The sequence below is a fragment of the Zingiber officinale genome, unplaced genomic scaffold (assembly GCF_018446385.1).
Source record: "Zingiber officinale cultivar Zhangliang unplaced genomic scaffold, Zo_v1.1 ctg174, whole genome shotgun sequence".
Taxonomy (NCBI): domain Eukaryota; kingdom Viridiplantae; phylum Streptophyta; class Magnoliopsida; order Zingiberales; family Zingiberaceae; genus Zingiber; species Zingiber officinale.
In genome coordinates, this window is record NW_024589864.1 from 88,970 (window position 1) to 109,101 (window position 20,132).

The 20,132-nt window shown below is 37.9% G+C and overlaps 3 protein-coding genes across 6 annotated transcripts; 2 read left to right on the forward strand and 1 right to left on the reverse strand.

Moving 5' to 3' along the window:
- The first annotated feature begins 3,965 nt into the window (after nt 1–3,965).
- LOC122036560 lies at nt 3,966–10,149 on the forward strand. 2 transcript variants are annotated; one of them, XM_042595917.1, is made up of 4 exons: nt 3,966–4,215; nt 4,310–5,025; nt 8,093–8,527; nt 8,619–10,149. In XM_042595917.1, the coding sequence occupies exons 2-4, from the start codon at nt 4,665–4,667 to the stop codon at nt 8,648–8,650; spliced, it is 828 nt and encodes a 275-aa protein (XP_042451851.1). In that variant the 5' UTR covers nt 3,966–4,215; nt 4,310–4,664; the 3' UTR covers nt 8,651–10,149. The 2 variants fall into 2 exon arrangements, with proteins under 2 accessions (XP_042451851.1, XP_042451850.1); XM_042595916.1 differs by having other exon boundaries at nt 8,721–10,149.
- Nucleotides 9,415–10,140, forward strand: LOC122036547. The gene has a single exon (XM_042595896.1). The coding sequence runs from the start codon at nt 9,415–9,417 to the stop codon at nt 10,138–10,140; it is 726 nt and encodes a 241-aa protein (XP_042451830.1).
- Nucleotides 10,150–11,410: 1,261 nt separating the features above from the next.
- Nucleotides 11,411–19,804, reverse strand: LOC122036558 (phosphatidylinositol/phosphatidylcholine transfer protein SFH8-like). Of its 3 annotated transcripts, none has more exons than XM_042595915.1 (15): nt 19,579–19,804; nt 19,362–19,496; nt 17,434–17,728; nt 16,535–16,634; nt 15,593–15,859; nt 15,409–15,486; nt 15,220–15,321; nt 15,098–15,147; nt 14,900–14,999; nt 14,723–14,821; nt 14,523–14,639; nt 13,775–13,907; nt 12,098–12,501; nt 11,809–11,883; nt 11,411–11,717 (listed from the first exon to the last, which is right to left on the reverse strand). In XM_042595915.1, the coding sequence occupies exons 2-15, from the start codon at nt 19,393–19,395 to the stop codon at nt 11,697–11,699; spliced, it is 1,875 nt and encodes a 624-aa protein (XP_042451849.1). In that variant the 5' UTR covers nt 19,396–19,496; nt 19,579–19,804; the 3' UTR covers nt 11,411–11,696. The 3 variants fall into 3 exon arrangements, with proteins under 3 accessions (XP_042451849.1, XP_042451848.1, XP_042451847.1); XM_042595914.1 differs by having other exon boundaries at nt 19,362–19,485; nt 19,560–19,804; XM_042595913.1 differs by having other exon boundaries at nt 19,560–19,804.
- Nucleotides 19,805–20,132: the final 328 nt, after the last annotated feature.

Below are 20,132 nucleotides of genomic sequence, written 5' to 3' on the forward strand. Positions count from 1 at the left end.
TCCTAACACGAATCGACTATTATCAAGTCGTTGGGATTGTAACGGTCGAATTTCACAGAGGACCAGTTAACTGGTGGTGTGACCAGTCGACTGGTAATGGTAGAAACAACTTGATTTTTTTCTCAAGCTAATAATGGAGCTTGGGGTGGCTGGCTTGATTGCCAAAATTAGAGGTGGTTAACCTCTAATAAGGTCTCCCAAGCTTAGAGGTAATCCAAGAGATTTTGATCGAGTTGTGGTGAGGTTTCTCCACCGATAAGGAGGATTGAGCTAGCCGGAGTTTGTCGTGAAATCATCTGCTGACTGATAGGGATCATCCACCTTACGGACAACCGTAGAATAGGAACATCATCTCTAAACCATGTTAAACAAAATGTGTCGTTAGGTTTTTTTCTTCTTATTTATTATCTTTTAGGGTTAGCTTTCATTTTATACTTGTTAATTTATATTTTTGCTGCACTAACAAGTATAGGAAGTGAATGTAGAGGGTGACTGTCTATTCACCCTCTCTAGCCGATGTCAAAGGTCCCAATAGTTATGACCAGCATTGAAGATACAACTTTTCTACGAGCTTCCATGATCATCTTGCTACATCATTTACGTGAAATTTGTTGTGTTGTTGCCGTGCTACTACTCTACTTCATCCGATCACAGTCGACATACCGACACCAACATCCAAACTCTTAACTTCAACAATCTTGTCTTGGTAACAATTTAGTTTAAGTTGTTTATTTTGTTTCTAGGGCAGTGTAGGTTGTTATATACTATATATACTTTACTTTGTTCTTGTACTCAATTCCATTTTCTGACGGTTCTGGAAATGTTGTTTAGTGGATTGTTCATCAATACGATCCAAGGGATCGTGGGTCTTGGAGTAGGAGTCACCGAATACTCCAAACCAAATAATTGAATGTGCCTTTGTTTTTCTCGTGTTCTTCTTTTATTCTTTCCGCTATGCACTTGCTTTATAAAATCGAAAAAGATAGTTTTTTTTTAAAAGGTCATGTGATTCAACCCTCCCATTTACGTGCATCAATCCTATATATTTACTTGGCCCAATGATTATATAATATAAGAATATTTTAGATAATTCATATTAAATGCGGCGTCCATTATATTCTAATTGAAAATGGGGTGTCTATAGAGATGAGCAAAAATTTGATAAACTTGAATTAATTGAACCACACTGTGTTGAAACCCTAAGGTTATTTTTGGTGTGATCAACCAAGTTAGGTTAGGTCCTGTTTTGGTTTGATCCATATGTCTAAGTGTGCAGGAGCTTAGGAACACAGGAAGTCGAGCGGAAGACGCGGCTAGCGAGAATGATGGTACGAGAGAGAGCCAACGGACTCAGTGCGTCAGAGGGACGAGATGCCGCGGAAGAGTACACCGGTGGATGAGAAGGACGTGCGCGACGTTCAAGGGATGGAAAGCTGAAGCAGAAGCTTGTTCGAGGAGAAAGTCGGAAATTGGGTTCGGATGAGCCCTATTCTTGTGGCTGAAATCACCTAGGAGATCGCAGCAGCAAAGGAGCGAAATGGAGCTGCAAGTGCTGCTAGAGGGACCTTCAAAGGTTGTTGAAGGCGCCTTCCATGGCTGGAAGAGGCCTTCGATGAACAGTGCGAAGGTGCCTTCCAAGGCTATGGAAGGTGCGTTCGACTAGGCTGAAATGAGTCGTTGGCCATGGATAAAGTTTTATCCACGAGCGCCTCGCTGGAGGTGCCTTCCAGCCCTATGGAAGGCACCTTCTGCCTGCAGATAAAATTTTTCAAGGGCTATAAAAAGACCCTTGGACCTAGGAAAGAAGCAGCAACTTGTGTATTCACTTTCCTAGTCTTTTCTGAGCTTTCATGGTGTGTAAAAGGCTTATCCGCCTTCAGTGAAAGAGATTCTTAGTGATTTTTCTATTGCCTTGGATCAACAACCATCTAAGTTATAACCAAGTAATTCTTGGTCTTTTATTTATTTTCTTTAGGTTGTTATTTCTGTTTTAATTGCATTACTAATCTGAGTCGAAAGACGAGAAAGATTTATTTTAGTTTTTCAGACAACTCAACCCTCTCCAACGGCCTCTCGGTTCAACACACTGAACCGACTAAATTTAGAAATTCAGTTCGGCTAATTCAATTTTCATTGAGTTTGATTTTTAGTTAATTCAGCTTTGAAATAAATGGATTAACTAAATCATAGGACACGAAGTGAGAGCGCTAAATTAAAATTGAATCAGATTTGAACTAACTCTAATAGGTAGGTGCGAGATAAGGATTACGTTAGTTCAAAAAAGAATTGATTTGGAGTTGATTTGGTTAAGTTATAGCCGAACCAAGTTTAAGATTTAAACGAGTTTGATTGATTTAAAACAAATTAGGATATTTTTTGAGTAAACTTTTTATTTCATTTTGTTTCTCACCCTTTTCTCTGTAAGCATATTGCAATCTCGACCCATTGTACCTTATGTTACCCTTTCGTCTATCTCTCTCTTTTATTTTTCTCTTCCTCTTCTTCCTCATTTGCTTCTTCTCCAATAGTAGTAAACTTACCACTTTTTCCTCTTCTCTTCTCGAGCACAAGAGTTCTCTTTTCTTCTCCTTTCTCTTCTTCAGTAAGCAAGAAATATAGCATCAGCTGCTACCCTCTTTTAGCAACAAGAGCAGCCCTCAACCCTCGCATCTTCTTCCTCTTCTCGTGTTTTTAAGGATTTTATTGGCATCGCAAGAATAGTCATATTTTGTCTTGCTTTGCTCTCTTTCTGTCGTTGTCAAACTCACCGAAACTAGTCAAGGTTGTTAATAAATAAGGTATAATTCTCCTCTTTTGCTTACTCCTCCCTATTTTCTCTTCTCTATTTTTCTCAAAAACAATGATATTCCAAGAGAAGTAAATTATTTCATTCTTCTTTTAATATTTCATTAATTGAAGGAGAGTGGTAAAGTATAAATTTTATTTTATTAGGTTGTTAATTAGGATAGTTATTTAGATCGCAATGAAAACCTTATATGTAGGAATGCTAAATATTATAAGAAAGTGATATTACAAATGATTTTTCAACTTTGAATCATAAATAAGCTTTGGAGATCAACAGATCATTATTTCAACTAGAACCAAGGACTATGATCGAAATTTTTGAATTTAAGTTCATTTCATCTCCTTAAATTTGAAATTTAGACTTTTAGACGGTGAAAATCGTCTCTCCTAATTGAAAATGTCATTGCTTGTATCTTAGTTTTTAAAATGAAAATTGATTTAATAAAAGAATCCATTAAACCTTAAATTCAGGTCAATCCAAACATGTTCCTAACATAATCTAAAAATCTTTCAACTCAAACTAAAAATCCCCAATCTAAATTGGATAATTTTTTAATCGACTTAGAACAGAATGATAGATCAAGTCTTCCTCGTATATTTTATTAGTTGAAATGTTGATTTAAATTAGGTTATAAGTTATAACTCAGAGAATAATGATAGGCCCTTTTCTTTTGTTTTTTTGGCCTAACATTTAACTGCAGCCATCGATCTCTTTGGGAACAGTATGAAACTTATTGACGCTGAGGATGCTCCGCCGGCGAGGGCGAGGTTGTCGGCGCACCCGCCACCGCCAACGAGGCACCATAAGCGAAGTGGCCGAAGGCGGTGAACATGATGTCAACAGCCAAGTCGCCGTCGTCGATCGCCTGGTTCGGACGGATTCATCGACGTGCTGGTCCCCTTCACCATCCGGCGCGTTGCTCTTGGCCGGTGCCGTTCACCGCCCGTCGAGAAGCTGGCGTTATATATTGCCAAATTTAGAAAACAAAGGAAAAATTCGCGAGAACGTTGACTCAAAATGTGTTGTTCAGCAGTCGAAGGGTGTGCTGAAATGATTTTCAAAATTGTAGAGGTATTTATGCCAAAACTTGGTGGGGTTAAGTTAAAATATATGGAACATATAAGGGCTAACATACAAAGTCTCGTTCCTCGGCAACATTTTGAAATCGCAAGCATTCTCCGTGTGTTCGTCTTCTTCCTCTGATCAAATTAGGTCACGAGATCAAACTTTCTCCGGCTCTCGCTCCTTATTACCCCGTTTTCCGTTGCTGAAGTTTCAATTTTTGCGCTGATTCGCCGCATCGCTCGAGCTTTCTGTTGTAGATCCCTAATCTACCCTTGTCGCCCTCGCCAATGCCGTCTGTCCTGTCGTTCATCTGATTCAAGTTGGGCAGATGATAGGAAAGTCAGGTAGAAAGAAACAATAATTTTCCCCCTTTTTTAAAAAAATGCTAAGATTTTTTTTTACTATTATTGTTATTTTAGCTAAAAATCTGTGATTTAGGTGTTTCATGTCGGTAAAGTTTCCATCTTGATTCGTTGCTTGTGCTTCTTGATCGACGGTACGCTCGCTCGCTGTGTGGTCGCCGTTGGAGAGGCTTGTGAAGCTGGATTCTCGAAATCCTGCCCCCATCCGGCCGCCGCCGCTGACATCCACCTTGAATCGGCCGCCGTCACCGCGGAACTGGAATAACATCCCTCGGCCCAACATCTCCCCGGCTCTGTACGTTATCCCGGAGTCGACTCCACTTCCATGCTCTCCCTCTGCCTTCTCCCCGGCGTCTCCTTACATCATCAACCACAAGAGACGAGGACCGCGCCTCCTCAAGAGTGTGACACAGAGCGATGCTGGTGGAAAGATGCTGCCGCAGCTGGAGCCAAAGGCTGAGTCTGCGGCCCCAAATGGTACCTACGCTAAGATTGGTGACGTTAATAGTCAGGAGATTGGCGGGCAACAAAAACCTGGTGCTTCAAGCGGAGGCGAAGTTGAATCAAACTCTAGTGTGGTTGAACTTCATCAAGTGAAGCCTGAAGACAGATTTGTGGATAATGGGCCTGTTAGATCAGATGAATTGGCTAGACCTGGCTCTCTGGATCTTGAAAGAGACAAGGAGATCAATGATTTCTTCGATCCCAACGGCTCAGTTAGCTCATACAGCAACAATGAGCTCGGTAGGAACCCTTCTACTCCTTCAGGGGAATATTTTGATGCCTTTGAAGGTATGTTTTTTGTACCAGATTATTTTGGTTTCAGATATCATCTTCTCACAAGCATTCAGCTCTTCTTTCTGATCTTTTTGTTAGTTCGTGTCAAAATTTTCAGCCTTTGTTATAGATTAAATAATCTTTGACAGTAAGTTAGATATCTGACAGTCAGGTTGAAGAATGGTATAAATTCTCTCGTGTACTGTAAATGAGAAAGGTTCATATGTAAATAGAAAAAAAAAAGTGAAAAATGGTAGAAAAGGAAAAATGAAATGAAAAAAAGTTATTCCAATGTGATGTTCATTCATTGAAAGGATATGGAGAGCTGGAGAAACCTCGTAGAAGCTCTCAACAAGACTACAATACAAATAAGAAGTAAATACAACAATACAAATGGAAAACTTCTTCTTGCTCGATCTCTTGTAGTTTGTAAACACCTCTTGAACCTTGGAAGTGCAACAACACTTGTCAAGAAGCTTCAAGAACTGGCGACAATGACAGTGATGATTTTAGAGAGAAGGGTTACAAAGAGCTGCGGCGAAAATGCCCTTTATCTGCGCACTTTAGGGTTCCCAATCCAATCAATTGCCACGTTGAATTCCCGTTCAAACCTGTGCAACGACTATTTTCTTCTTCTCTCAATCGATTACTTTGCTTCAACTGATCGATTGAGAAGTCCACTGTTTGTCACGAGTTTCTCCTCCCAATTGATTGGGAAACTCACTTTTCATTGCGAAGAAACACTCTCAGTCGATCACCTGATCGATTGACAGCTTCAATCGATCATCTAATCGATTCAGAAACTCACTGTTCGTTAACAAACTCTCCCAATCAATTACCCAATTGATTGGGGAAGATCTTGATTGATTACCCAATCGATCAAGATACAGAAACCCAATCGATCAAGACACTTTCTGTATTGTTCTTCGTCAACTAATTGATTACCTGATCGATTGACACCCCCAATCTAATTGATTGGTAAGTAGTAAAATGTGTAGAGCTCTAAATGAGCTTCGTTTCCCATTCGAGATCATTTCATTCCGATATCTGAGTCAAAAGTTATAGCCTTTGAAAGTTTGCTACGTCGAAACTTCCTCGTTTCATACCAACTCCCTGTTGGATTTACGATCGTCAAGTGTCCGATCAATCTTTGATCCAATTGGACTTTCTCTTTGCCAACTTTCCGTTGGACTTCTGATCACCAAGTACGATCCTTCTCGACCCACTTGGATATTCCTCTTGCCTAACCTTAGTTAGGACTTTCTTTTGCCAACGTGCAATCCTCCTTGTCCCACTTGGACTTTCCTTTGTCTAACTGCAGTTATGACTTTACCTTTGCCAATGTGCGGTCCTCCTTGACCTACTTGGACTTTCCTTTGCCTAATCGTAGTTAGGACTTTTCTTTGCCAATGTGCGGTTCTTGGACTTTCCTTTGCCTAACCGCAGTTAGGACTTCCCTTTGCTAACTTATGGTTCTCCTTGACCCACTTGGACTTTCCTTTGCCTAACCCTCGAGTTAGGACTTTTTCTTGCCTAACCTCTGAGTTAAGACTTTGTCTTTGCCTAACCTTAAGTTAGGACTTAACCTTATCTAATCTCCAGTTAGGACTTTACTTTTGTCTAACTCTCGAGTTAGGATTTTGCTGGTCAAGTATCCGGTCCTCCACGATATACTTGACTTTCCTCTCACATATCGTCAAGTATCCGGTCAACCTTTACCTACTTGACCTCTTTCGGATATTTTCCAAACATATTGTTCAAACATCGAAACTCAAGCTCAAATCCACTCGAGCTTAGTCAAACTGGCCAATCTTAACCCAGGGACGATTGCACTAACAATCTCCCAACACTTAGTTCTATTACTTTTTCAACGTAAATAAAATATTGCAATAGATCATACTGTAAGTAAAAACTTTCTTAAAGTTTTGTTTTCCATTTCCTTTTTCTTTCTTCTATAAGTAATGTTTTTCAGTGATTTCTTATTTTGTTTGAGATCTAGTGAGTAGGGGTGTAAATGAACCAAGTTGCTCATGACCTTTCGAAGCTCGATTCGATAAAAGCTCATTTGAGCTCGTTTAATGAGCCTCGTTAAGATAAACAAACCAAGCTCAAGTTTTATAATATTCGGCTCGTTAGCTTGTAAACATGTTCGTTAGTAAGTTCATGAATCAACTTTTAAATGAAAAAAATAATAGTTTTGATATTGAATTTATAGATTCTCTACTTATAAAAATATAGATAAATATATTAAATTTATTTATTAGAACAAAATTATAAATTTTAGTAAGTATATTATATTTTTAAAAAATATATAATTTAGTTTTTAATAAATATTTAAATTTATAATTTATATTTATTAAGTTCGTTTAGGTTCGATAAAAGCTCGAATAAACTCGTGAACCATGAATGTATTCGTTAATTAAAGCTCGAGCTCGACTCGATTATAAACGAGTCAAACTCAAACATTCAAGAGTTCGGCTCAGCTTGACTCGATTATACCCCTACTAGCGATTTTAACTACAAACAGTGTAATTAGTTCTTTAAGCATTATAATGCATTGATGATGACTTTGAGTATGTTCTATGATTATTAGTTGTTCTTTCTCCTCTTTTTCCATTGTATCATTGTTACTGATTGTGTAATTTCACTCTACATCTCGAAGCCTTTCGTATAATCTTTGTAACATAAGATAAAAGAATACCAATGAAAACTGTTGGAATTTGTTTGGAATCCTGTATATCAGTAACATTTTTTTTACAAGATAATGGAGGATGGAGGTTGTCCAGCTTGTTTGAAAGTGCATCGATAAAAGAATGTACAAAGCATTTTACGAATGAGGGGATTTTTCGTCCTACGAACATAGATTGTTTGGACCGAGTTTATTAAGCAAAACACTAAATTCTCTTTTGACATTGTCAAAGATTCTGACCTGTTAAACCTCTTCAGCTATACTTTGTTAAATGATCTTGTCCAGAAGTTGACTTAATGACCTGAAACACCGAAAATCTTGATCTCAGTTGTTATTATTTGTTCTGCGCTTGACCACTGCATCAATTTTTATTCATTCTTTTGTATGATACAGAGATATCCAGTGATGGCACTTCACAATCTTCCAGTTGGAAATTTGAAGAGCTGCGCGACTTGAGGCTGAATATATCGATGGAAATAGAGAGATGCAAGCAAGCTGAAGAAGCAACTGAGGCCTTGCAAAACCAATGGCAGATGCTGAGTGATCATCTGTCATCTGTGGGATTGCAGCTTCCTGCTCCTTTAACTTTTCCTGTTGATGATATGGAACAACCTGACATTGATCCTGCAGAGGACTTGTGCCAACAGATTGTGGTTTCTCACTTTGTGGCTGATGCTATAGAAAGGGTTGTTTCTAGTGCCGAGGCAGAGATTGTTTTGGAACCTTTGATCGAATCCAAGAACTTTGAGATTGCTAGGTTACAAGACCGGCTCCAGTATTATGAAACTGCAAACAGGGAGATGTCTCAGAGAAACCGAAAAGCTTTGGGTGAGAATGTTAAACTCGATCACTGTCTTTCATCTATTTATTTTCTCATTGATCAAACATATTTTCGAACTTGTGATTCTGTCAAGAACAGTCATAGCAATCTATAAAGATGATTCTCACTGATCAACATATACATGAGAACAGAGAGCATATGATATTTGCCGTGTTTGATCATGCGTAACTGCGGTCGCAGAATTGGCACGAGAACAACGCAACATGCGCAAGAGGAGGCAGAGATGGATTTGGTCCTCAATCGGCCTCGCTGCAACTCTCATTGTAGCTGCTCTGGCACGGTCGTGTCATCCTCTTTCAAGGTCTTCTTCTGCAGGCGAAGGCAATGCTATTGAGAATCATCGAGAATGAAAGTGAAAGAAAATTCTTCGATCTAGTTGTCGCCTATACTTTGATCGATGAAGGGGAGTCTTGGCAACAATAGTAAAGTTGCTCCAGTATAATCTGGAGGTCATGGATTTAAGTTACGAAAAAATCTCTTTTACGTACAATCTCACATTGACAAGATATTCGTGCACTGAGCCACTCATTTTTACATTTTGATCGATGTCTAGCAATTGCGGTTTGGATTGGATTTGAAGAATTTGGATCGAGCACAGATGGTTACTAACATACTCATGGTATCTGATTCCTTCCATTTTAAACATTCTCACCAACCAGCTAGAATATGCTGTTGGAATTTATTATGCTGGAGAGATAATCATCAGTATAACTTTTTTTTAAATTGCAAAATTTGATCTTAATGTTTTTTTGTGTGGAACATGTAGGCAAAGTGTTTTTGAGTATTGTCTCTGTTAAAGTCTATGGGTATAAAAATGAAAGGCTTGTCCCAGTTGTGTGGTCATCCCAGTTGCCCACCGAGTGTTCGATATAATATGGACCCGGTGACGGCGGAGAAGGTCGCGGCCAGGCGTCGCCTTGGCCGCCTCCACGCGCTCTTCAGCTGCGTCGAGGCCTGCCTCGCGCTGCTGCTCGTCTTCTGGTCCTCTCTCCGAGGGTATGCCACGGCAAGGCTCGCCGTCGGCCTCTTGGGCCGCCTGCTCACCGGCCACCTATTCATCTTCCTCCTTGGCAACGCGATCGTCCTCGCCCTGCTTGCGCTGTCCTGCCGCCATGTGGGAGCCAGAGACGCCAGCGGGGGCGACGTGTACGACCAGTTCCTGGCGTGCCAAAGCAGGGCTGCACCATCGCACCCGACGTCTCTGGCGGCGGAGGCAGAGGAGGTGCCTACTCCCCTGCCGGCGAAGGATAAGAAAAGCAGGGCTGCACCATCGCGCCCGACGTCTCTGGCAGCGGAGGCGGAGGAGGTGGCTACTCCCCTGCCGGGGAAGGATAAGAAGGTGAGGCGAGCGTGCCTGAGGCGCCGGTCGGTGAAGATGGAGCGCCGGCGGAGTGGTACAGTGGATCTCCGGCGGTCCGGCTCGGACGTCTCCGGCGTGGAGGCGAAACCTGACGTGGACGCCGAGGAATTCCGGCGGATGATAGAATCGTTCATCGAGATGCAGCAGAAGAGGTTCCAGCGAGAGGAATCCATGGCCGGAGTTTCCTCTTCCTTCCTGGAGGAACAACCACACACGTATACTGTTGTAACTTGCTCCTGAAAACTTACTTCCTTCATGCAAAAAAAGAGCTTATGTACGTATTTTTGTTTGTTTTTATTAGTGTAAAGAAAAGATGAAGAAGGATCTCGCAGATGGTTGTTGATTTTTTTTTTCAAAAATTAAAATCAAAATCAAAATTGGAAAACAAATATTTATCCTATTATTCTTCTTTAATAAATTTCGAAATAAAAAAAAAATAAGTATACATTTTCCGCTTTTAAAAATTTTCAATATTAAGGAAAATGTGATGTAATTAACTGTAGTAAAAGGTAATGCTACGGCGGAGTGGTATAATGGTATTATTTGGTTTAGTTAAAAAGTATATTATTATATATTATAATATTAATTAAAAAAAGGAGAAAATTAAGGTTAATCTTAAAAGTGATTATCGAAGAATAGATAAAACTAACAACCTTTTTAAAATTTATTCCACTTCGTAAGAAGTGGCTGCAAAGGATTGATGCTTCATTCCAAAGTGAAGAACCGGGAATATTTCAGATATTTATCAGTTGCAAAAAAGGGATAAAAAGTCATTAAAAAAATCTATCAAGAATAGCTTTTTCTAAGGACAAAAGAACTTGGCATCCACCATCTCCATAATTCATTATCTTTCATTGTTTGTGCCATTTTTTTTTTTTTTTTTGAATATGATACTCTACTTAATCGGCTAGAAGATTCCTAGGATTTTAAGTGGTAGAGTGAATCTATAAAGAAAAGAAAGGAATCTATATCTTCTTGGATATGTAACAAGCCTTGCTAGCTGTTCTTCTACTAAGGTAAGAGGTTTGCTCGGGTCGTGGCGATATGACTTGATATAATCTATCTTAACTCGGAGACCGCTAAGCCTTTAAGAGACCGGACTCTACCGGCCGGTCCTTAGTTCTTACTCTCAAACCATGCAGCCCTTTTTGAAAACTTGCAGCCATTTTCTCAACCTATGCCGCTCCGCCCTTTCTTCTGCTCTCGTACAATAGGTAAAACTACTGCAATGTCTCTATCCCAAATAGAATTTTAAAGAAAATTAATAGCACATTATAATATTATTTTTATCTAACATCCAAACATTGACTCAGAGCTCTATATACAAGCCTCCATTCCTAAATGATAGAGCAATCCGGTTATCTTGTTGCCAAGTTACCTGACTCCATACTACCAATATTCATATAACCAATCTTAAATAGTTAAATCTAGCTTGACTTAGTATTGTCATATTTACCATATTTAGTTCGAACGAGATTCAATGTTATCTATCCTAAGTAGTAAGTGACGCTGACAACAAAGTAACTGTTTATTTACGCAGCACATAAGCTCTGCTATAGGTCTAATTCGGCCAAACAATGCAACTTGGCAGGTGATGAAAAGATTTAACGTAAACACTTCAGTTATTTACATTCACCTGCATCTGCTAATTAGATTTCCGCCTCGATTGCTGTCATTTGTTGGTAGCCAGTGTGCTTCTCTAACAATGCACAGCAAAGTCTTGAGTTCAGTAATTACGCTGCAGTAGCAAGAACACGATTGATGTGTTTGAAGAAGAGATCAGTCCACTCTTAACTTCAAAAGCAAAATTTCTTCTTCTGCAGAAAGCATGAAAAAAATAGTTGGGCTAGCTTCTCGCTTGTGAAGCAAAAGAGCAGGACAATAAAATTGGTGGGGGCATTAACTAACCCGTAACTTCGCCTCCTCTTCACGGTCTATATATGCAAGAAGTTCATCCTGCCTCATGAGTGCTTCATGCAATGCCTGCAATTATCATAGACCAACATTTCAGTTGTGAAAGAGTTGAAGTGTATTAGTAGATATGGATAATGGAATTATTACAGATATGAAAAGGCATATAGGTGGGAAGCCAAATTAAGTTAATAGAAAGATTGTAAGAACCTGGACAGCAAATTGGGAATGAAACCATAAAATTGAAGGAAGAAAATTCAAATAACAAATAGTGGATTAAATGGACCTTCTTGGTGACAATAAGCTCGGCTTCAAGTGCATCCACACGACGGACAGCTGCATTCAGCAACTCATCTTTCTCTGAGGGCATTTCAGAAGGTTTTGCTTGAAGAACATTCACCTTTTCTTCTAACTCTTCTAGCTTCCTTACAAGACAAGAAAGGAGGCGAGCCTCTGTAAATGCAGGAGCAGGTGATGGAGGTCGGAATTCCTCTTTTGGCATAGAATCCATAGAAAACATAGGATAATCTCTATGCGTTTGAGAACATTCATTTTGGAGCCTCTTCAATACATGGTTGGTGGCTGAACAAATTAGTGCAAAGAGATATGTGATGAGGGTCATTACATATCGAGTCATTTGAGCTTTCACTCCTTCAGTGGACGTATGGATCTCAGAGACGGAACTTTGTCCTGCAATAAAAAAAATACGACAACATCAAAATTCCATGACACCAATTGTAATAGAAAACAATCATATTTTCTACTATTTAGTTTATTTTAATTTTTCTAAAAATTTGTTTGAGAGGATCAAGATTAAATAAAATTTGTGATTCCATGGTGCATTTTAATTAGATGGTAGGGCTGTAAATGGACAAAATGTCTGTGGAGAAACTTGATACTCAAGTAATAAGAGCTTATTTATATTGTCAATATAAAAAGAATAAAATAACCAATTTTGAACACTAATGATATAGGCTTGTTAATGATCATCAACAAAGCTCATGAATAAATTTCCTTGAGGTTCAATTATGATCTTCTTTGATTTTTTATGTTACTATTTGTGTTTTATCGTTTTTTATATATCAAAAATTTTGTAGGTCCAAATTATCTATGACACATTAAAAATGAGAAAATAATATGTATTTTATTTATTTATTAGACCAATTTGTATCTAATTTAGGGGCAACTTTTATGGCTCGATGAGAAGCTCTATAAGCTTTTCAATAACAAATTTAATCAATTTTTTAGGCTTAATATGATAAATAAAGGAGCTTTGGCATAAGTCAAGCTCAGCTCAGTTCAGCTTGTTTATATGGTACAAAATTGTAAAATATTGAACCAGAAGTTCATATATTCAATATAACAGACCAGGGGAAGAATCTGAAAAATTTTTGGGGTTCTTCAAGCTTGGTGATTGGTTAAATCAATTTATTCTGAAACAGATTGTCAATCACTAGAATCATAAACTTTAAAGTGCATAGTTTAAGCCTTGTTGCAAAAAAGTAGTTTCGGCATGAGCAGTGCTTCAGTGCAGTGGTTGACATACTCCTGATTGATTTTGGATCTGAGATTTGACAACTATTATTCGTGTCAAACCCCTACACATTTATGCATGTTTCAAATAAAGTACGATAAGCCTCATAAATTAAAACAAAATGCTGTCGCAAGACATAGTTAGATCACATTCCAATTAGATGCTAGCAAAATATAATAGTTGTCTCAGCAGCTAAGTATTACTGGTAATGCAAAGTATGCATGAAAAAGGAAGCAAGAGCTGAGATGATTCTGTTTTTAGGAAAGCAAGATTGTATATATCATCATGAAAACATTTAAATTCCATTTGAATGAAATCATTTTTATAATCGCCCAGCAATGTTCATGATGTGGAGTAGCTACATGGATTTCTTTAACAAGTTATTATTAAAATTGGAAATTAAATTATTTCTGGTAGAAACATGATTACCTTTAGGTCCATCTAGCCTTCTGCTACAAATTTGTTTCTTAGGTCCACCAATTACAACCTTGTCTACCATGGGAACATATTCATCATACCCTTGAAAGACGGAAGAGGAACTAGCTGCCTTCATCAGTTTTGCCTGCGTCAAATAAAAAGAGAAAGATATTGATGTTAGTAACTTCTATCAGATTATGAAGTGGCAAACGGTAGAGAGACTTTTTGTACAAAACTATAATGAAAAATATGAAAATCCTCTATTCCAACTGAGAAAATTTCACCGGAAAATAAACAGATATTTTCTACAATTATCTCAGCAACAGTAGGCACAATTTGCATAGTAATTTAAGTTGCTCTTCTTTACTTAGTCGGAGGAATTGGAGGGAAAATGGGAGTAAGTGCCCAATTACGGTTCTGCACATGAAGATATTATCAATAATGTGCATCTTTGTGTGGTTTCCTGTTTCCCTTCTCCTCCCATCTTCCCTCCTATTCATCCAGTAAATAAGTCATTAACTTCACGAGAAGAATAAGACCCAAAGATTCACAACTAAATGAAAATTATAGAACGAAGTTCTCCCTGTACAAGAAAAAAGCCCAAGTTATGCAGTTATGTGGAGTGAACAAAACGAAGATCACACGTAATGAATAAAAGCTACAACAAATTCATTTAAAATTTAGAAAATTTGATCCTGTTTGAGCAACAAGGAAAGAAAACCAATCAGATAGTCGTGCTACAAGTGAAAGGTACAGATACCTCTTCATGTACTGGGGTCAGACGAGGATTTGGTAAATATGCTCTTGATGCTTTAGGAGAGATGACGTCTTCAGCCTCTGAACCAGATTCAGCAGTGGATGTATCACTGCCCTTTATCTATTTCAGCAAAAACAGAATTATAGTTCAACATTTTATAGATTGAACTTCAGTTGGGACTAGAAAGAAATGAGAAGACTCACTGTTGGATATGGTGGCTTAGCATAAGCAATAATCTTTCCTTCACCATTGGAAACAGCAACAATTTGCCTGGCACAGTTGGCTTCACCACTAAGGACCATCTGCATAAAAACAAAAACCAATTGACAAAACATTATAAAGAAAAAAACAAAGTCAACAAATGAGATTTGGATAGAAACCTTCAGTATATTGGGGTCCTTCCAAGGACCTTTTTCAGATTTTAGGCACCCTCCTTGCTCTGGACAAGTACAAGAACCACCAAGGAACTCTGGCAGCTCACTGGAGATTGATCAGATATAATCAAAAGATTAATGTCAAAGCATCCGTCACATTAATGGTGAAAATTTTCTGTAAAAAATAATAGGCAAAGCACACACCTTGGCTCAATTATCTCCAACAGCTTATTCTGGTACTTTGTCCCAAGAACCTGGTGGAAATTTGATAAATAATCTCAACATGCATATGCTCTAAGTCTCATCAGTGTTGGCATGAAACTTACATGAATTTTTGAAGTAGTCTTGGGGTCCAGAAATGATTTTATGGTGTTCCATAGCAACCTAAATCCAGGGCCAGCATTGACAATAAACATCCGGTGCAAGGTCTACAGACATTGTTTTTACCACTACTCAGACCAATATTCTAACACAAATAAAAAATTCATCGGCTGAAACAAGATGCTTCTGTATACCTCAGGGTAGTTGTCATTGTCAATCTTCTGTAGTCTCTGAATTAGTTCTCTAGCAGTTTTGCTGAAGTTCTTTAAGCCCTATAAATCAGGTAATAATAGAAAGTAATGAATTAGTCCAGTGTATGTTCTATACAAAGAAAATGGATAATTTCAACATGCTGAAGAGTCTGGGATGATAACATACCACTCCATGAACATCAAGAATAGTTGTACTTGAATCAATATGCTTTTTTGCAGCAAGTGAACAAGCTGGGAATTTAATTAAAAAGCTCCTTTCAAACTCCTTCACATGATATCTTACATATCGGTCCATTGTGGTCACCTGCATTAGTTTGTTAGGATCAACTTTCCCCAGCCTTTCAATATAAACTGGTCTTCCCTCCTTGTCCACTCCATGATAACCATGAGGATAATACTTCAGAACTTCACTTAATTCAGAATACTCAAAATCCTGATGAAAATAAAACTCTGTTAGATATCTGGATTATGAACTAAATCCAAATTGAGCAAAAGATGAGCTGACAATGTTCAGGATAAGAGGGAAATTGAGAAAATCCAATATCAACCTATGCTAGAAACCTAATAGCCTACTAACAATCATGCCTCACCCAGACATGAACTTCAACAATACTAGCCTTTACTTGAGATCTGACAACTTGGCGATGACTACACTTCACGTGAATGAAAGCACCACCACTACAATCTTTGCTCAGACTCAGCCGCCTGGATACTCAATCAACTATTTTTTAACGTTTTACAGATTTGAAATTGATGAGGTCATTGGTCATGTCATCATTAACACATTAAGTTTTATTTCACCAAACTCAAAGCATTGTGTTTCCATTTCATTATTGTATGTCTAATCAATATTTTTGCCCATGAGAGTTCCTCTAGTTTATATAACAAGATGAACATACATAGTATATCTGTTACATCTTAAAGGAGAGGTTCTTAAGAGATATTAGATTAACAGACTATAGATTATTTAGTCCCATACTAGTAATTATAGCTCTAGTGTTTTACATTGAATCTAAAGCAATGACAATAATTACAAGAGACTTACTTAAGAAAACAAATTACATGTCAGTTCTCAGAAAAGTTGAACTAGCAAATTGAATAATCCTACCTCAACAACCGTGTCTGCACCAAATTCTTTTCTCCACTGAAGCATTTCCGCCCACATGTGCTTTGCCTTCTCAATATCAAATTTCCTTGCTTTAAGAAATCTTAAAAGATAAACAGGTTTTAAAATATTAGAGATGACAAATAGTGATCTACTGATAAGAAATATAACTAGTCACAAGGAATGAAGCACTCCAGAAGCAAGTATTTGGAGAAGACAGTAGAAATTTTAACTTTAGATAGCTCAGCACAAACAATCATACCAAGGATGACAGTATAAAATAAAAAACCTGTAATGTTAAAAATCAAAGCATGCCTATGAGTGTTACATTAGGAACCCCAGCACAAAAAACTAAGTTATAATATGGAAAAGCAAGTGAAGTGTTTATATTTCATGGAAATAAAGCAAATACATTTTGCTGAATTAATTCAACTAAGGATGTGTTTCCTATGAGGGAAGAAAAATTTAGAAGGAAATAAGGTCACAGAGATTTTCTGGAAACACTCTGTATTGTTTCCGTTAGACCACTCATAACAATGAAGATCAAATCCGAAATTCAAAATTACTTTTTTTCTTTTCAAATTTATTTTTGATTAATTTTTTAAATGCTTTTAAAAAATAATTTTTTTAAAAAAATTGATTCTTTGCTAGAAGAAAACAGTCAAATATTTCACTTCGCAGCACTTAGGAAAATATTTTTCACTGCCATTTTTCTCCTTGGCTATTTCCTTCCTTTGTAGGAAAGGTGCAAAAAAGGTATTTCATTGATACAATAAAATTGTGAATCTAGCTAATCAAAATAGTTGTCTGCCATAATGGAAAATTTTAAAAAGAATGGATATTAGCAAAAGAATTTTACAGATATAAAATGCCAAAAACATTGATAATGTCTAATAATTTACCTCAACATCATATGATAGTCATCATGCTTGGCAGGCAACAATTCGTCTAAAATTAAAGATTGACGGAAAGTATCAACAGCCTCTAGCTCTTCAATATTGCGTATATCCTCAATAGAAACAACTCTGTTTGTCTTCTTCCTCCTATTCTTTTTCTTCAATGAGTGTTTAAACCTACTAGATGCATCCAAAGCCTTTTTCTTCAAGGATCCAATTTTTGTCCTTCTTTCATCTTCTGAATTTTCAAAATCTGATTTTCGTTCCTTTCGTTCATCATGACTGGAGAAACCCTCAAAACCTACCACAAACCAAGGAAGTCATATGTCAAAAAGGGAAAATTCAGTTGATAAAAGTAAAGGTTTGGTGACAAAAGATGAAAATAATATAACATCTAGCAATTTCTATGGCAATGAAAATTTACACAGAAAAATGAGAAACAATATATGCTATCTACATCTTATAAACAATAAATTGGATTTCAATGTAATAAATGTAGAATGATTGAAGCAATAAAACAAAACAAAACAAAAACATGGGTAAAGCTCCACGTGCAATTGAGGAGAAAAAATTACTGTTACAACCCAATCTAACTAAAACTGGGGGTTTAACACATTGTCAACCACTGGCCCTAAATGTTTAAGCAAAAATTTGCAGCAGAAAAACTAATGTAGGTCCAGTACCTTGTAAACTGATAACTAAACACATGGAATTGAAGACTCCTTCAACTAGCTCATATTAACAAATCACAATCCAACTTGCCATCCTACAGATCTTATAGGCATGAAATCATGAACCACTTGTAGAAAATAGTTAAGCTCAAATTGATGCTAACAGACATGTCTAAGCCATTTAAACCCTCTTCTCTGGATTAGTCAAAGTACATGACATACGATGTGGAACAAATTGAGTCCAACGCCAGAGGGTACGCATCCTCATTATAGCAGCAACTCAGCTCAAAATTGTTCCTAGTTCACAGAATGAGAAGACCACTTAAATCTCCATAGCCTTGCATGTTCATATTTTTGCTTAGCATAAGATGATTTGTTGTGATATACTGCCGTGACCAAATCAAACAAGAAAGCTGAACCATTAACTAGGCTAAAATGCTTTAATAAAATGAATGTAGGCTTCATGGAACCTAAGACCTCATCTCTACTTCAGATAAAAAATATGCTAAAAGTAAATGGAACAGGATAATCAACATTATTGAACATCAAATCTCCATCAATGTGTCACTGTGTGCCCCTTAAATGAAAAGGAATTAGAAACTGACAGGATCTTCTAGTCTCGTGTGATTGTCATGTGCCCCTTAGGCAAAGGGAAAAGAAAAGGACATATAACTGTGGTAGAATGTGTGATATTTACAAACAAATATGTTGGCTATTAGAAAACAACATCATAAATTGTTAATGTAGGAAATTTAAATGATAATATCGATGTCTGGGTTTACTAGAAAAAATAAAATAAAATAAATATCATTAGAGAGCAATTAAATGAAGCTTTAATATATAAAAATATGAAAGAAAATAAGTTCACATGATATGGAGATGTTCAAAGGCAACACATATCAGCAATTTATTCCTCGCTATAGACCTGTAGATAAGCAAGAATCCAAACAGTTTCAAAATGCCAAGACTACAGCAGAAGCAAAGAATATTTTTGGAGAACATCAAATCAATCAATCATAGTTCCTCCACATTCTGCACGAGATCACATATTTGAGAACTTGGATAATATTGATGCATAAATCTAAGTGGTGAAGGGCAAAGAATTTGAAACTAAATCAAACAGATCCCAACTTTCTGTGCTTAAAATTTGGCCAGAAATTTCGCAGGCCGGATTGATCTAACATCCCAAATTAAGAATAAAAAACTATCCGCATTTTACAGCCATCGTGTGATCTGACCGACAAGGAGAAGAGAACAACTCACAAGGCCTAGCGAAGCGATCCAGCGGCCCCGACATATTCTTCACAAAGCAAACGAAGCAGGTCTGGCGGAGGAAGCCACAAAGAAATAAAAGATGAGTAATAAAGCTTCAATGGAGCAGTCCCCCCTGCAAGAAAACTGCATTCGGTTTAGAACCCTAGGGAAAACCTTAAAACGTTCGGATCTCGCGGAAACCCCAACCAGAATCAGATCGAAGTGCCTGGAAATGATCGGGATGGCACGTGGAGACGGATCCGGCCCGATGCCGCCACGGGCGGCGACCGATTCACGCGCGATAGAGGTTGACCGAAGGGAAGGAGAACGATAAGCGTTCGTGAGAAGCGCCGACGGCAAAAATGGTCGAGGGCTCGCGAGGGCCAAAAAGGGGCGGAGGATGGGAAGACAAGGGAGAGTAAAGCGACAAGAGAGGACCGACGCTCACCGAAATCCTCGGCGTTGAAATCGGAAGGCAATTCGGATTGAGAGCCGAAGCGACCGACAGCTGGCAGTCGTCCAGCGTGTGGGCCCGGAGAGGGAGGGGGCGCCGCGTACCTATGGGCCCCGCAGGTTGGCAGGCGAAAAACATTCTATTTCACCCCTCACCTTTTGTCATTCTTTGAAACACCCTCTAGGCCTCTAGAGCTTTAAAGTTTTTTTTATGTTAATTTCTATGAGAGTCTATAGAATATTTACAAAAAGATTGAGGGGACTAATAGAAATGCTTTACGTATTATATTATACATTTAATTCTTGTTTTTTCTCCAGAAACTTGTC

Excerpts from the sequence above, each read along its gene's own strand:
- LOC122036560 (XM_042595916.1), top strand. The coding sequence starts at position 4,665 with ATGCTGCCGCAGCTGGAGCCAAAGGCTGAGTCTGCGGCCCCAAATGGT. Across the intron at positions 5,026-8,092 it reads ATATTTTGATGCCTTTGAAG|AGATATCCAGTGATGGCACT; the intron begins GTATGTTTTTTG and ends TGTATGATACAG. Across the intron at positions 8,528-8,720 it reads GAGAAACCGAAAAGCTTTGG|AATTGGCACGAGAACAACGC; the intron begins GTGAGAATGTTA and ends CTGCGGTCGCAG.
- LOC122036547 (XM_042595896.1), top strand. The coding sequence starts at position 9,415 with ATGGACCCGGTGACGGCGGAGAAGGTCGCGGCCAGGCGTCGCCTTGGC.
- LOC122036558 (XM_042595915.1), bottom strand. The coding sequence starts at position 19,395 with ATGTCGGGGCCGCTGGATCGCTTCGCTAGGCCTT. Across the intron at positions 15,860-16,534 it reads GTGCAGACACGGTTGTTGAG|GATTTTGAGTATTCTGAATT; the intron begins GTAGGATTATTC and ends TATTTTCATCAG. Across the intron at positions 14,640-14,722 it reads CTAAGCCACCATATCCAACA|ATAAAGGGCAGTGATACATC; the intron begins GTGAGTCTTCTC and ends TTGCTGAAATAG.